At 53.2% G+C, this 16,243-nt stretch overlaps 1 protein-coding gene across 3 annotated transcripts in view; it reads left to right on the top strand.

The window, feature by feature from the left end:
• The window catches only part of TIAM1 (TIAM Rac1 associated GEF 1), a 65,200-nt gene that overhangs the window by 10,361 nt on the left and 38,596 nt on the right, over positions 1-16,243 (top strand). For 2 of the 3 annotated variants that reach the window (XM_062511075.1, XM_062511059.1), the window contains exons 2-8: positions 2,198-2,645; positions 4,546-4,718; positions 7,555-7,779; positions 9,120-9,305; positions 11,595-11,741; positions 14,130-14,204; positions 14,680-14,850. In XM_062511075.1, the coding sequence (XP_062367059.1) occupies positions 2,198-2,645; positions 4,546-4,718; positions 7,555-7,779; positions 9,120-9,305; positions 11,595-11,741; positions 14,130-14,204; positions 14,680-14,850 (1,425 nt within the window). The remainder of the gene's footprint in view (positions 1-2,197; positions 2,646-4,545; positions 4,719-7,554; positions 7,780-9,119; positions 9,306-11,594; positions 11,742-14,129; positions 14,205-14,679; positions 14,851-16,243) is intronic. The other variant, XM_062511067.1, reaches the window with a different exon arrangement.

Genomic DNA, 16,243 nt, shown 5'->3' with positions numbered 1-16,243 from the left:
TGATTCCATGGGAATGATGGTCCCAGTGCTGGCAGGGGTTCAGGGGTTCAGTCCCACTTGCAGGTGTCTGTGCAGGGCCCTGGGCGTGAGCGTGGAGCAGCCCTGGTACACGAGGCAGGGCTGGTAGAGGAGGCTGCACCACCCAGTGCAAAGCCTTGCTTGTGGCAGTGTTTTGTAAATCACAGCTCTCTGAGCAGCGTCACTTTCCCTCGCCAGATACTCCTCCTTTGCACAGAGTGAGAAGGTGACTGCCTTCCCAAAAACAAGTGTATTGGAAGGACAGGGTCCACGCGTGGCTCTGAGAGCTGCTCCGGGTGGGGACAGGGCTGTACTTCCAGGGAAGCCTGCTTTAGCTCATCCACACAGGGCTGTACTTCCAGGGAAGCCTGCTTTAGCTCATCCACACAGGGCTGTACTTCCAGGAAAGCCTGCTTTAGCTCATCCACACAGGGCTGTACTTCCAGGAAAGCCTGCTTTAGCTCCTCCACACAGGGCTGTACTTCCAGGAAAGCCTGCTTTAGCTCCTCCACACAGGGCTGTACTTCCAGGAAAGCCTGCTTTAGCTCTTCCACACAGGGCTGTACTTCCAGGGAAGCCTGCTTTAGCTCATCCACACGTGGAGGAGCAGAGCAGGGCTGTCCCAGCCAGAGCAGCCTGCCTGTGTCACTGTGTGCAGCATCCAGTAACCAGATGGAGCAGCAGAACTGTGCTCATGGAGCAGGGAAGGAAGTGCTTATTCTTCCAGCTGGACTCCAGGCGTCCCTGGGGAAGTGGTGTTTATAAAGAGCAGACCCATCCATTGCGAATTAATGCCTTAAAAGTTAGTCAGCCCTTCCCCTGCCCCTAAGCTCTGCCGGTCCAGCCCTTGCTCAGCAGGAGGAGGGTTTCACGTGGAGCTGGTGGAGGGTTTCTTTGTTTCCACAGAGCTCTTCTTGGATACAAAGAAAACTGGTGCTTGAACCAACATCTGGAAGCTTGTTTTCTCTCAAAATAAATACTCCATTCTGCTACCTCTTCTCAGAAACTCTTCTTTTTTTTTTTTTTTTTTTTTTCCTTTTAAACTTGTGAATCAAGAGCTAGCCGCTCTTGCAGGAGAGGTAGAGGTTGAAATTCCTGTTGGTTTTGGCCATATTTCTTGCTTCTTTGCATCCTCTTCACTCAAGTACCTAAAACGTTTGTTTCCATTTACAGAGTTTGGCCTTCTTTTGTCCTCCAAAATCTGCCACGGATGACTGTAGATACAGAGGTGTTGGTGGGGGGATTGGCCCTGTAGCAGGGGGCAAGCTGAGTCGCAGCCTTCAAAGCCCAAATCCAGTGGGGTTTTCTTCTGATTGGCCGTATTCTTTTGTCTTCTGATCCTTGCGCTGCAAGTTCTTGGGGAGCAGGAAGGGTCTGTGGGGTTTGGTGGGGAATATCACGTGGGCCATCATTACAGTTTGTGATGAGAGCAGGAACAATCTCAGCCACATTAACCTGTCAGGAGGAAAAAAAAAAATAGGAACCTTTTTGGTTACATAATTTTCAAAGGTTGGCCTTGGGGTGTCTGAAATGTATCTTCAGCTGTAGGTGTGAATGCACAATATCAATGTTTTCTCCTCAAAATGTGTAGGTTGGGCGCTGCTTTTCTCTACACTGCCAGTTTTTGCTACCAAATGTTCCCCTTCTGCAAAACCTTTAGCGCTGTTAACTTGTTGTAATGTAAACAGATGATGCTGCATCTTAAATTCCAAATTGCCAGGGCCACGGATGCACCACCTGGAGCGGTGTGCGTGTGTGACCGGTCTTTCCTATCCTGGGCTGGAAGCTCTGCCTCAACCCCACCTTTTCCTCCAGTTGTTTGTCTCCAGTAGGAAGGAATCTTTGCCCCAAAGGCAAAGCGTGGATCCACAGGGACTCCTGCAGCAGTCCGGAAAGTACAGCCCTGGAGCCGTGAGATGGTAAATGTTGAAAGCGCGGCTGTCCCCGTGAAGCTGCGGGGGAACACGCGGGACAGCTTCACCCTTCTCTCCGAGGTGGAGAGCTCTTCACTGCCTCAGGACGACCCCACTTTTTCTTCCAGCTGTTTCTCGTAGGGAGGAGAAGAGGCGAGGAGGAGTTTCCATCCTGGAAGAGGTGGAGGCGCGAAGAACCGCGGCGCCCTCGGGCGCGCGGGTCTCGGCCGAGCTCTCCCCTCACGCCGCGTGTCTCTCCCAAGCAGGACGTCAACGCGGGCGAGGGCAGCGAGTTCACGGACAGCGGCATCGAGGGCGCAGCCACGGACACGGAGCTGCTGTCGCGGCGCTCCAACGCCACCACGGCCAGCTACTCGCCGCCGGCCGGCCGCGCCTTCGCGGGCAGCGACAGCGGCAGCAGCTCGGCGGGCGACGGGCTGCGCCAAGGCGTCTACGAGAACTTCCGCCGCGAGCTGGAGATGAGCACGGCCAACAGCGAGCACCTGGAGGAGGCGGGCTCGGCCCTGAGCGACGAGCAGAGCAGCGGCACCCTCAGCTCCCCCGGGCAGTCCGACATCCTGCTGACCGCCGCGCAGGGCACCGTGCGCAAGGCCGGCGCCCTGGCCGTCAAAAACTTCCTGGTGCACAAGAAGAACAAGAAGGTGGAGTCGGCCACGCGCAGGAAGTGGAAGCACTACTGGGTGTCCCTGAAAGGTACAGGGAAAGCGGGCAGGGGATGTGTCCAGGTGGGCACACTGGATGTCCCTGAAAGGCGGGCAGGGGTGTGTCCAGGTGGGCACCCACAGCGTGTCCTGTGGGGTGGCCAAACCAGGGGCCTGGACTCGTAACAGAAGGTGCTGTGAACTTCAGTGTCGTGCACATGAGGTGTGGGGAAGTGGCCCTGCTGTTTTCCAGAGGTTTTGTGTGGTGGTTGCTGATGTGCTCGGTGATGACACAGGTGTAGTCCAAGGCACAGCAGTGCGGTTCCTACCTTGCTTGGAGTCCTGCTGGCACCACCCTGGGCCCTGGGTGTTCCCTTGCAGAAGCGTGTCCGTGGCTTGCTGGCAGCTGAATCAATACCCTGTGCCACTGCAGGCACACCATGGTGGGAGTAGTGCCGTTCACACAGGGGCTCTGCCGTGCTCTGCATCCCACCCATAGCTCTCTTTGCCTGAGAGGTGCTCCATGAGTATAATTACTCATGGCTGCAGCACATCTGCAGGGTGGACAGGAAGCTGTGGTTGCTCGTCAAGGCTGACACGTGGCTCTGGCTGTGTCACCCACGCCGTGGTGGGCAGCCCTTGGCACCCAGCTGCCCTGCTCACTCCTCGGCTGCCCGGGCCACCGACCTGCCCGGGCCACTGACCCTCTTCTCTCTGGGTTGCTGCAGTTGCTGCTAGGCACGTGCTCATAAACTCATCTTCAGGTGCTTCATCACCCGGGAAACAGGCAGGCACGGTTTTGGGACTGGCCTTCCTGTCCTCTGCTGTGGAGCCAGCAGAGGCAGAGCCCTGTCTCCCAAAGGGCTCAGTGTGGTCAAACCCCGTCCTCCCCACAGAGAGCTCTTCCCAGAGCACTTGTTTATTTTTAATTCGCAGCGCTGTTTTAAAACCAACAGCAAAGTGTGGAGGCAGCTCTTCCTTGGGGTGGCTGGAGAGCTGGGGAATTGGGAGAGGAGACAGGGAGGTGAGGGGCAGCCCTGCTCTGCTGGGAGGGGGCAGGAAGGTCTTGCTGTGAGGAGCTGGCAAACAAAGGGCCATCTGGGAGAAGAAAGGGGAAGGATGAGCAGGGGAGTGATGTTGTTTTGAAGTGCCTTGGCTCAAGTGGAGTGTTAACTCCTTGGATTGCTGTGCCTGGATACTGACAGTGTTTAACCGGGGCTTTGAAGTGAACAGCTGCCATTGTTTGGCTGCAGATTGTTTTCTGAGAGGCTGGGTACCAGAGCATCTCTTTCTAGTGACACAGCAACTATGTGCCAGCCTGTAAACAGCTGGAGATGGTGTGGGAAGGTGGGAGAGGAGGAAATCCTTTTCTTTTTGGAATCTCCCGAATTGCGCCCTTGCCCTACACTTTGTTTTCCTTTCCTGGCAGGATTGTAAAGATTATTTTGTGACACGGACCAGGTTGTTTTGGTGTCTCCAGCTAAGTTTTTTTTAGTTCATCAGTCTTTCGGCAAGCACAGCTCATCCCAGTCCCATTTTAATTCCAGTTACTGTCTGCATCCAGCAATTAGATGGCTTGATCTTTGCCTTGCAGGGACTGTAGCAGCAGCTGCAGAGGCTGAGGCTGGGCCATGCCCAGGGGCCGTCTGCTCCCGGGGCTGGCTCACAGCTGGTTGTCACCTCAGGGGACCAGGATGTCACACCTGTGTCTTCCCTGCCACGGGTCGGCCGTGGCAACCCCAAATTTGTGATTTCTTACAATGTTTCTCATCTGGGAATGTATTTTACCGCCCTCCCGTGACTTTCTGTTTTGGCAGTTCTAGGGAGAACAAAACCCAGGGTGAGCAAAATAGCCATGGGTCAGGGCTCAGTGTGCCCTACAGCTGGTGGTGTGCCTGCTTGGCATTAAAACCAGCAGAGCCCTTGCATGTGCTGCTTGCTGTGTCTTGCAGGCTGCACGTTGTTCTTCTACGAGACCGATGGCAGGTCTGGCATTGACCACAACAGCATCCCCAAGCACGCTGTCTGGGTGGAGAACAGCATCGTGCAAGCCGTGCCTGAGCACCCCAAGAAGGACTTTGTCTTCTGCCTCAGCAACTCCCTTGGGGACGCTTTCCTCTTCCAGGTTGGTATTTGCCAAGTTTTTTTTTTTTTTTCTGTCTCCCAGCAAGGAGGACATCCTAGCTCAGCTTGAGATCAGTGGAAAATCCTGCTGACCCCAATAGGTTTGGGGTTTTCCTTTAATGGCACTGGAGGAAGGATGTGATCTGAACAAGATCAGTGTCAAATCTGCTTTTGTTAATAACTGGCTGCACCCTCTTTGCGTAGATGGCTGGAGCAAAGGATGAAGAAATGCTCTTGCATCACTGTAAGGACTGGTTGGGCAGCATGCTTAGAACACACAGACCAAGCCAGTCACCACACAGGACATCCAGCTGGGCATTAAATGTGCTGTGCCACTCTCTGTGACTTGCAAAAGACCTTTGGCAGAGGAGGGCCTTGCAGAGAGGCTCGGGGGGCTGACAGGACCAGGAGCAGTTGGAAGTGCAAGGGGATGTCTGGATCTGCAGGTGCTCTCCCAGAGGGGCTGCAGAATCCAGCTGCCCCTTGTTCACACGTCTTGCTGCTGCCCAAGAGGAGACTGGAAGTGTAGGGTTTGGTTCTTTCATCAGGATGTAGATCAGGGCTGAGTGTCTGACTGCATACTGAGAAAGAAACATCTTTTTTTTTGTGGACTGACTTGTCTACCACCTTAGTGGGATTTTTCCTCAGTTCCTTCTGTAGTACTGCCCTACCCCTCTCTCTTCTTGTCTTCCCTGGGAGGTGAGAGGGAATCATAGAGCCACAGAATGGCCCGGGTTGGCAGGGATTGTGTCCTGTCCCTCCATGTCCTTACAAAGAATCCCTCACTACCTTTCTTGTGGGCTCCCGGGTCCCAGTGAGGTCACCCCAAAGCTTACTCACTAAGAGCCCCATGTCGTTATGCCACGGGCAGGTTTTTGTGTCGGGAAGAAGCAGAACGGGTCCTTTTCAAGCAAAACCCAGTCCTTTCCATTGCCAGGAACGTTCTGTGATGTGTCCTTCTGCCGTGGAAGCAGAGGAGAAGGAGGGGATGCCCTCAGAGCAGTGCCCCTGGCTGCCCGTGCCCCACAGCCAGCACAGAGCTGTGGGTCTGGCAAGCAGAAACCCAGCCCTGCAGAGGCCATTTCTGTGCTGTGGCAGAGAAAGTAGGGCTGGGCATGATCCCACACATCCCGGACACCTTGTGAGGAGCCTGCCCACTGTGCTGCACCCAGAGGCATCCCATCCCCTTTTTTCCCTCCTTCTCCCCAGGAAACAAACAAACAAAAAAACTCACGGTATGCAGATGATACTTTGAAATTTAATAAGATAACAAACATTGTTAGGATTTTGATAGGGATTAACAAGCACACCATCTCATTCTAAGTCCGGTGCTGATCTCTTCCCTGCTGAGGATGAGGTTTCACCACCTGACTGTGGGCAGAGTGTCTCCTGTTCTGGCAAATAGTTCCTGTATTTCCAGCAGATATTCCTCAGCAAGGGGGACTCACAGTGTCTTCAGCAGTGGAATGAGAGCTTGCTCGTGGGCAGAGAGCCTGACCAGCTTCACCAGTGTCCCGTGTACAGTGCCAGCTGAAGGCAAGGACATTGGGAAGGAGTAGATCCTGTTTCTGCTTGGGGCTTCCTGGGACACGTGTGCTTCAGTGCCACGAAAGTCTGGGGTGCATCGGTCTGAAGCCCAGCTGGGCTTCTCTGGGAAGCTCTCCTCAGCTTCATCCTTGGCTGCTGGTTGTGACCTCAGCGAGGATGACCTTCCTCGTCTTCTCCAGAAAATGGAGAAGTCATGCTGGGCTCTCTATTAATAGAGCAGGCATCATCAGGAAGTTTAATTAGGACAAGGTGGTTTGGCACCTTGCTACTTTTCCAGCCAGGAGCCAAATACCAGTGTGATTATTGCCACAGGCTGACACTCACAGAGTCCTCTGCAGTCCTGAACTGCCTTGTAAAGTTTGTTTCATGACCTACTGTCAAAAGGAAGGGAATTTAGTAAAAAGCCTAAGGAGATTGACTTTTTATTTTGAAAATCTGGAAAGAGGAATCTGGAAAGATTCTTCTTTGTGTGTCAAAATCCTCTAATCAGAGTAGTTCTCTTCTAGAAAAAAAGTACTGTGTCCCATGCTCCAGCCTGGTGTCTCATGGACTGACTTGGGCTGGAAGGGACATTCAAGATTATCCAGTTTCACGCCCTGCCACGTGCCTTCCACTATTCCAGGTTTCTCCAAGGCCTGTCCAGCCTGGCCTTGGATGCTTCCAGCAAGGAGAAATGTTTCCTTTTCTCAAACTGCCATGTCCATGCTTGGGAAGGGACAGTGGCAGAGCTGTGAAAACGGGGATGAGCCTGCCTTTAATGGTAACAGGGGTGTCTCCAGGGTGCTTTGGAACCTTCAGAAACAGAAAGCTTGTTTGTCTGCGCACCATAATAAAGCTATTCATACTTACCATGGTCATGTTTTATGCCATTAATTCCATGTTAACTGCTGCATGCCAGAAAAGCTCTCCATCCTGGGAGGAGCACAGCAATGGTGCATTCCCTGCCTTAAGGAAGTGAAGTTCAGCAATCCTCGTTAAATGCTGAGCTAGAAATGATGGCAGCACTGCACGGAGCCAGGGAGGTAATTCCTGAGGCCTTGCTGGGAAGCCCCCACAGCTGCAAAGCACAGATAGAGGTGTAATTCCACGTGCTGAGCGCCTGGTGCCGTGTTAAAAATGGCCTGCTTAGGGATGGTGGGGGGGGTTATTACTTCGACAGGAGTAAGTGGATTTAAGGCTTTGAATCTTGAGATCAAAGGCAGAGGAAACTCCTTGGAATTGCATTTGTTAATCTGCAGTCAGTTTCAGGGAGGATCCTGACTCCTTGTCCCCACTTTCCCTGTGTGCAGACGTGCAGCCAGACGGAGCTGGAGAACTGGATCACGGCCATCCACTCAGCCTGTGCCACCGCCGTGGCACGGCAGCACCACAAGGAGGACACGGTCAAACTGCTCAAAACGGAGATCAAAAAGCTGGAGCAGAAGATCGACATGGATGAGAAGATGAAGAAAATGGGGGAAATGCAGCTGTCCTCTGTCACAGACTCCAAGAAGAAGAAGACCATACTGGATCAGGTAAGCTCCTGCTCATGTGGATGAAGTCCCTAGTGAGGGTTTAAGGCTTTTTAGAGGCTGATGGGAGCTCCCTGGAGCAGGAGAGCTGTGCTGGCTGCCTTGGCTGCACCATTTCTCCACTAAGGTCTAGCATGAGCTGTGTTCTTCTGGCCTCCAGGAGATTTGGACAGCAGGAGGTTGATGAGGAGGCTGCCAGGCCATGGCTGGAGGATGCTTTGGGGAACAGCTGTTCACACACTGACAAACACTGCTGCTGCTGCTGCTTTAAGTGTGCCAGAGGCTGCTGCTTCTCCTGGCAGCTGGGCTGAGGAAGCCATGCCTGGCTTCTGCTCATCACAGGGGCTTGCCTTGACCTTGCGGCTGCATCCCTGGCTCCCCCTGGGCCTGCTCCTCCTGCCTTCAAGTGGACAGCGTAGCTGGCTTTCAGAAGCCAGAGAGCCTCGAGCAGATGTCTCTCCCACTGCTGCAGCATCACCTTATTTTGGGAAACTTAACATATGGCTCCTGCTTCCCTCATTTGGAGCTCTCGCACCACGGCTGCCAAGTGTGCCTGTAATGCAAAGCATGGGAAGTGGCTGGGGCTGAGCTGAAGAGATTTGTACCCCCTGGAAGCCTGTGAGAAGGGGAAATGGGGGAGAAAGGGGAGGAAGATGCTAAAGAGCTCCACTCAAAGCTGTCGGTCACAGTGAGAGGGCAGAGCAATCTCTCTCTTTACGTAACTGCGTTTGTCCGGATGCTTTAAAAACTATTTCCTATAAGATATTTGAATTATTTAAATAAGTCCTTCCACAGGCTGATTACAGCACTCTTCCACTGATCAGATTAATTATCCCCAGTGCACGGCGCTTTTTCAAGCGCTGTTGTTGCTCACAGCAAAGCTGCTGCTGCTGTGGCTGCTGATTTGGGATGCCCTGTGCCTGGAGTTTGGTGGGGTTTGCTCTTCTGGTTCCTCAGATGCTCTTGATGCATGAAAGAAGCTTCCTGAGGGACTGCTGAGCACAGAATCCTGGAAATGCAAAGAAAATTAAAAACGAAATTTTAATCCTGTTAATTAGCATTGTATCAAAGGAGCTGTCGTCCCAGGAGGAGACTTCTGCCGTAAATGTAGAAAAAATAGTTTTCCATCTAAGGAAAACTCTTATTTACCATTTGCATTCTTTTGCGGGGGGTTGGGAGGAAGATCAGGAATCCTTTGCATCCTTCTGGGGAACGTGGGAAGATGGGGAGTCGGGGTTTGTCGAGTGAGATCAGCGTTGGTGAAAAGGGTGCGTTACTGGCAGTTTTTCCCAAGGCATTGACCAGCCTCTTCTCTCCCCTCTCTCCCTGCTCGGCGGGCGCAGATCTTCGTGTGGGAGCAGAACCTGGAGCAGTTCCAGATGGATCTGTTCCGGTACCGCTGTTACCTGGCCAGCCTGCAGGGCGGGGAGCTGCCCAACCCCAAGCGCCTGCTGGCCTTCGCCAGCCGCCCCACCAAGGTGGCCATGGGCCGCCTGGGCATCTTCTCCGTCTCGTCCTTCCACGCTCTGGTGAGTGGGCACGGCCGGGGCTGGGCGCAGCAGGCACCAGAGCCGTCTTTTCCACCAGGAGCTCGCTGTCCTGTTGCAAGAGCGGGGTCGTCTCCAGTGTCCACGAGCTTGGGCTCGATCCGCCCGTCCCGTGAAGTCAGCAGGAGCCCTCGGTCAGCTCAGCGTGTGCTGGCTGAGACCTTCCTGGGCATGTCGTTGTCCCATATGTGTGAAACTACTGACCAGTCATTCCAGGGTCGGGTCTCTGGTCACGGGCGCCTGATGCTTCACAAGGGAGGAGAAACGTTCTTCTCTGCTCCCTGTGGTGCGGCAAAGAATGGTTGTTTGCATTTGACTGCTGCAACCACCCAGCTCTTAAAAGTAAAAGGGAGATGTTCTGCAAAGCGGTGGGGTTTTCATCAATTTCAGTCGAGTTCTTGTCGTTTCGGCTGGGACTCCTGGAGGTTCACAGAAACAGCTGAGCTCCACTGTTGTCTTGTAGATGTCAGCTGTACCCTTCAGTTGAATGCAGAGCTGCAGTTCAGTCAGGGGCGTTTTTATTCTTTCCTATATGAAAAGATTAGCGTCATCATCCTGCCAGTTGCTGCTGGATTTGTTATATTTTTTAAGTGGCGGGCTGTAATTTGCATTTATGCTTTTTTTTTTTTTTTTCTCATCAAGCAAAGCACTGAGCGTTAGCCTGAAAAACAGTCTGCTTCTTCATGCTGGTGTCTCTGGAGAGCCAAGGGAAAAAAATATGTTTCAAAAATGTTGTGTTGGAAGAGACACGTGTTTTCTTCTTCTCTCAGCAAACTCTCATGTCCTCCTTTGCCCCCAGGAATGCAGGGAAATGCAGCCTCATGTTAGGAGCCCTAACTCAGGTTTCAGGAAGGGCATTTACCCAGAGCAGCTGTGGCTGCCCCTGGATCTCTGGAAGTGTCCAAGGCCAGGCTGGACACTGGGGATTGGAGCAGTCTGGGATAGTGGGAGGTGTCCCTGCCCATAGCAGGCATGGAATGGGATGGGCTTTCGGGTCTCCTCCATCCCAAATCGTTCCACGATTCCATGACCCAAGTTTCCTGAAGATGTTCCTCACTGCATTCATCCAAGGATGTGCTAAGTTATCCCAGGTGGCCCTGCATAATTGTCCCAGGTACAGCTGTGGAACTTCTCTCAGTCTGGGCTGTGGCAACGGAGATGCCGCTGTGGTGGTCAAGTTCTCCTTTTCCTTGATTTCCCCGTGTTTCCCAGGGAGAGCCCCCGTTCCTCACACAGTTCCCTGGGTGCAGCAGCCAGCCCTCTGTCCATCCCAGCTGCAATTTTGGGTGTGCTGCGCCCAGCCAGCCAGTTCCTCAGCTCAGTAGCCAGGGCATCACTCAGGGGTGTGGGTGTTCCCACTGGCCCTGCCAGACGAGTGGCCTGGGCTGTGGGAGTGCTGCAGTGAGGTGTTCCAGGAGGTGCAGTCAGCAGGGTGGGTCTGTCTGTCTGTCTGTCTGTGCCTTGCCTCCCGTTCATACCTGCCTTTCCCTACCACTCCCTTTTTGGCAGGAGAGGAGCTCCTCTCCTCAGGCCACCTCCACGTGGGAAATCTGCTTCGACATCGGGCTTGAACACTTCAGCTTTGAGTAATGCCCCCCGAGCTGCTCCAGAGCTTCCTCTGATAGCAGGGCTCAGCAAAGGCAGATGTTTCTTGATGGGAAGGGTCATTTCAGCTCGCTCTTCCCCTTCCTGTGCCTTGCTCAGTCCTTCACGTGTCGCTTATCTTGAAGGAAGTGCAGGTTTAAGTGCCGTGAGCTCCCTTGGAGCCTTTATCTGGCCTTCTGCACTTATGAGTCAGCACCAGAATGGTCAGAGTGTTTCCACAGGAAAGAGCCAAGAGGAAGACCGAGTGTTTGGGAAGCGACAGATAAGTTTGGAAATCTCAGATTTCACATGTCCAGTTTTGAAACCTTGCTAGGAGAAAAAAAAGTGAAAAAAGAAGGGGGGTGGGGGAAGAAAAAACCCAAACCCTCCACTGGTGCTCAGGTTTTTCTCCACGATGATTAGGCTGCTTTAAAATATCTCACATTAAGTGCCAAAAGAGGATGGAGGTGGCGTGTGCTGTCCATTTCAATATTTGCTGTTGGGAGGAGCGAGTTAATTTGCAGTGAGAAGACAGCAGCCTGGCAGCATCCCCACTTGTCCCAGCAGTGAGAACCCCTCGTTCCCATAGGATTTGCCTTTTTCTCCTCGGCCAGACCCCCCAGTTTGGTGGGGGGTGTGTGCTGGGGCTGCTGCAGCTCTGAGGCTGAAGCCGTGTGGCATTGACAGGTGGCAGCTCGCACGGGGGAGTCGGGAGTGAGGAGAAGGACTCAGGCCATGTCCAGGTCTGCCAGCAAGCGCAGGAGCAGGTTTTCTTCTCTTTGGGGGCTGGACACTACCTCGAAGAAGAAGCAAGGGAGGCCCAGCATTAACCAGGTAAGCAGGTGGAAGTCTGGGGTGGTGGTGTTTGCAAGGTTGGTGTGTTAGACTCGCACAAACAGTCACTGGCACAGTCACCACGTTCCTCATCCCCTTCAAAAATCAGGGACTGGAGCTGCAGAGCAGTGCACAGAAGCTCCTAGCAAAGCTTTGGAGTTTGCCCTTTCTTTAGCTGAATCCTGTTGTTGCATGTCTGCTGCTTCTGCTTTTCCTGGAGGTGCCTTCCCTGATCTCAGGAGCAGCAAAGCAGCAGTGTAAAACAGGATACAGCTCTGAAGAGAAAAAGCCCCAAAACAATCCCGACTTGTTTGGTTATTTTGCGTTTAAAATGGTGAGTTTGTTCGATGCTTTAAATGTAGCCGAGTTTGGTGAAAACTTCCTAAAGTGACAAGAAGCCTTGCGTTTAGCCAGGGCACTCCCTGTTTTGCTTCAGATTTATAAAAAAGCAGAAGTTGTGCTGCTCCCACCCAGTCACCACCCAGATCTTCCTCCAGAAAACGTGTTCCAGTGTGGTAGGAAGGTGCTTCCCTGTTATTCTTTCCAAACATCCCTAATTGCAGCTTTCACTTTTTGAAAGCCATACCTCATCTAATTGCAGGAAATGTAGGCTTCTGCCTTTCTTTCTCTTCTCTCACTTCTTGTGGGGAGAAGTGCTGGGGACGCACGTCGTTCCGTGCCCTGTGATTTCTTGTGCTGTCTGTTGAAGCAGCTGTGGGTGTTTGTTTTGTTCAGCAGAGGATGAGTGCTGTGGAATTGTTCAGCTTGTTTGGAGCGAGACCCTAAAAGCTCACCTGGTATTTAGAGGCTGAGCAAAAAGCGCCGGGCTCGGCTGGAATGTGGCTCCATGAGCACATTCCCAATCCCTTGTGCCCATGCTGCAGCATCCCTGTTGCTTTGCATTTACATGCCCCAAATCCCTTGTCCTGAGCTGGGATCCTGCCCATGCTGTGTTTTCAATCCTGGTTTTTTTTTTTTCCCCTGAGCTCCTCCTTTTGTTTTTCCTTTCAGAGGAGATAATGGCATTCTTCACGCGGCCCCCCCTGCTCCTACCAACCCTCACTCCTCCACAGCACAGGCACGGAGAGGGATTGAAGGAAGCTCATTGTGGAGAGAGTTGTAAAAAGTGTGAAGTTTTGAGAAAGTAGCAGAGTGTCTAAATGCAGTGCCTGAACACATTTCCCTTGCTTGTGCAAAGTGTTGCCTGTTGGAAGCAATCAACAGTAAATTCCTAAAAGGCAGAGACCCTTTCCCATACTGCCTGGTCCCTGCTTCATTTCAGCCAGGGAATAATTGACCGGCCAGCCCAGCAACTTGATCCTAGAGTGGTGCTGATGTGGGGCTATAAAACAGAACTTTTCAGTTTCCATTATTGGATTCTGCTGCAGCACCAGCCCTGCCTGCCCATCTGATTCAGTCCTGTGCCAGTTTGGGGTGGATGCTGCATTTATTCTTTTTGATCATTCCTCCTGCACGGGATCCTGTTGATTTTGGCTCTCTGGCTCGTGCTGGGTTACCAGCTCCTGTTTCATTAGAGAAGGGTTACACTGACTTGTGCCCAGTTGTTTGCTGAGTACGTTTTGGCAGCTGAGTCATTACAAAGCGAGCCAGAGGCAGAGCCCCTCTGAGTTCTCAGCGTTGGCAGGGGTGGGGAAGTGTTCATTTCCCACTTTTCCTGGTGGGGAAACCCAGCACAAACAGAGATATAATTAGTGCAGCTCCAGCTCCACCAAGGAAGTCAGGACAGACCTCCAAGCAGAAGTGGCCTCTAATCTTCCTGTCCCAGCCCACCCCCAGCTTGTTTTTCACCTTCTCTTCCGTCAAGCTGCCATTTTCCTTTCCTCCAGTGCATCTGCAGCAGAGAGGCAGGGAATGTTGGAGGGGTCCCCCAGTTCAGTGCCCTGCAGACCTTGGTGGAGGGCCAGGTCTGGACAGAGGCTGGTGCAAAGTTGTGCCTGTGTCAGCAAAGCCACACCTGTGCTCAGGAGCGGTCCTAGCGAGGAACTGGGCATGGGGGACACAGGGACAACTCTTCCCTGGATTTAAGGAAGGGCGCTTGGAGTGAGCTGACCTGGTGTTCGGGATCCCTTCTGTGCTGAAAACATCTCCTTGTTGTTGGGCTGTTTCCTTTTGGATGGCAGGCTCAAGCAGAAAGAGGTTAAGAGGGGCTGCTGGATATGACTTACCCACTCTGAAGAAGGTTTTCCCCATCCCAGATTTGTACAACAGTGAAAAATTTCTGCAAGCAGTGTGTTTGGAGATGGCTGTTTGCATTTCTCAGTTTGAATTCCGTGCTGGATGTTAGACAGACTGCTCTGCCCATGGCATGTGCTGTGCACAGGAAGTCACATTTGTGTTCTAGAGCAGATTCCCTCTGTTGTTCCTCAGGTGTTTGGAGAAGGAGTCGATTCAGTGAAGAAATCTCTCGAAGGGATCTTTGACGACACAGTCCCGGATGGCAAGGTAAAACCCCAGCTCTCCAGCCGCCTACTTCCCCCACGTTTGCAGCCAGTCACTTCAGAATAAATACCAGGATTTGCAGTTTGGCCATTCTTAAGCGTTGGAGCTGCGGTACCCGCAGCAGTCGTGCTGGCATTAGTTTGCCCAGAAATGCCGCTCATTTCGGTTTGAAATTTAAATCTGCTTTCATCCCCACTACTTTTTGTTGCATTCCTAGCGTTCCCAGTAGCCATAGGGTGAAATCCCAGGAGAAGCACACTGCAGCTTCACCCTAGCTGTGTGGGTGGCACAGAGGAAGCATACTCTACCCTGCTCAGGAAAATCTGCAGGTTCCTGTCCAGACAAGCCTTCAGCCTGGGCTTAGGAGCAAAATATCTGCTCTCTGAGAGGGCTCTGATACAGCCCCTAATGCACTAGATATTGATGAAGAGGGAGCTGTGCCGGGCTGGCACAGTCACGATGGATTTTGTCTGTTTAGAGGGAGAAGGAAGTGTCCCTGAGCAGCGTCCACCAGCACAACCCCGACTGTGACATTTGGGTGCACGAGTACTTCACACCCTCGTGGTTCTGCCTGCCCAACAACCAGCCTGCCCTGACAGTCATCCGGCCTGGGGACACCTCCCGGGACGTGCTGGAAATGATCTGCAAGGTAAAGGCGTCCTGGGGCGGGTGAGACACCAGCGCAGCCTCCGTGCCAGGGCTCGGGCTGGCGCTCAGCGCTGGAGCAGCCGTCCCGTGCTCGGTGCAGAACACGGGTGGCACTGCAGCGTTGAGGCCGGGAGCGCAGCGGAGCGTTCCCCGCGGCTGGAGCTGCCTCGGCGCGGGTGCGGGGACGGGCAGCAGGCTCGGGTGGGTTTGCCTTCTCCGCTCTGGCTGCTCTGCACGAGCCTGGAAGTGCCTTCAAAGGCTGGCTCTGCCTCTGCTGCTGCCCTTCCCACAGCCGGCCATCCTCTGTCCCTCCAGTGGGACCGGGCTGAGTGTGGGACCCCCCTCCCAGCCCCTGGGTGTCACCACGCTGTGGTGGTGCGGCCACCCTGGTGTCCCTCCCACAGCCCCTTCCCTCTCTCTGCCAAGCAGCTGAGGTGATCTCACCCCCTTCCCCTTCCCAGGACCTGTTTGCAGGTGGCATCCCTCCCTCCCTCCCTCCCTCCCTCCTTTCCCTCGGGCTGGAACTGGGGAGAGCAGCAGCACCAGCAGTGGGAGAAGGTGCCCGTGCTTGTGTTTGCTGCCTGCTCTGCAGAATCGGAGCCAACCTCGTGTGGGTGGCAGGAGGGGACAGGGGAAAGCTTTAATCTGCATTGGAGTGGGGGTGGCAGAAAAGCCACCTGGATTTCTTTGCCAGATGAAGTATCAGAGACGTTGGGCCATTAAAATGAGTTACATCTCTAAAGAGTTGGAAACTTTGACAAATTAAACACAGGCTTTCAGCTCTGGCAGCTACATAATGTGTGTTTTCTGAGCGAGCGAGACCCAACTCCTGTCACGTGCTGCTCTGAAAAGTGAGTCTGCTTTGTACAACAACAACAGCAGGAGGAAAGAAAACATTTATTACTTTTGAGAGCTTAACTTTGGGGGCTTTCAGAACGTGTTGCATGTGCTTCTAAAGAGAGGGAAGGTGAGAGAAAGGCGTTTGTTCCCAGTAATTGTACGGTGCGCTCGTCTCTCTGCCAGGTGCGCTGCAGCTTGTGAAAGCTCTGCTTTGTGTTCAGCAAAAGGATGACATTTTTGGAGAGGGGCATAACAGGGAAGCTGGGTGATGCGTTATTTAGCGGTGATTTGTTTTTGGGATTTATGTTTTCCTCTGGGCGAGGATGGTTAACTCGGTGGACTGAATCCTTGGCTGGAGTAAGCTGGTGTAGCTCCGTGGTTCCAGCAGGTGCCTGCTGAGGGTCTGGCCTCTCACCGTGCTTTTGCTGTGCTGGGTGGGGATGTTTAAGGGGGAGGGGAGGTCGGTGGGTGGTTTTTCAAGAGCTGTTATCTGTTTCTTTCCTTTCTGTAAGAGTTTTCAGCCTGAAAAACACTGTCGAGATGCCTTCTTTTCT

Source organism: Cinclus cinclus, chromosome 2, assembly GCF_963662255.1.
Source record: "Cinclus cinclus chromosome 2, bCinCin1.1, whole genome shotgun sequence".
Taxonomy (NCBI): domain Eukaryota; kingdom Metazoa; phylum Chordata; class Aves; order Passeriformes; family Cinclidae; genus Cinclus; species Cinclus cinclus.
This window is presented reverse-complemented; position numbering and strand designations above follow the sequence as displayed.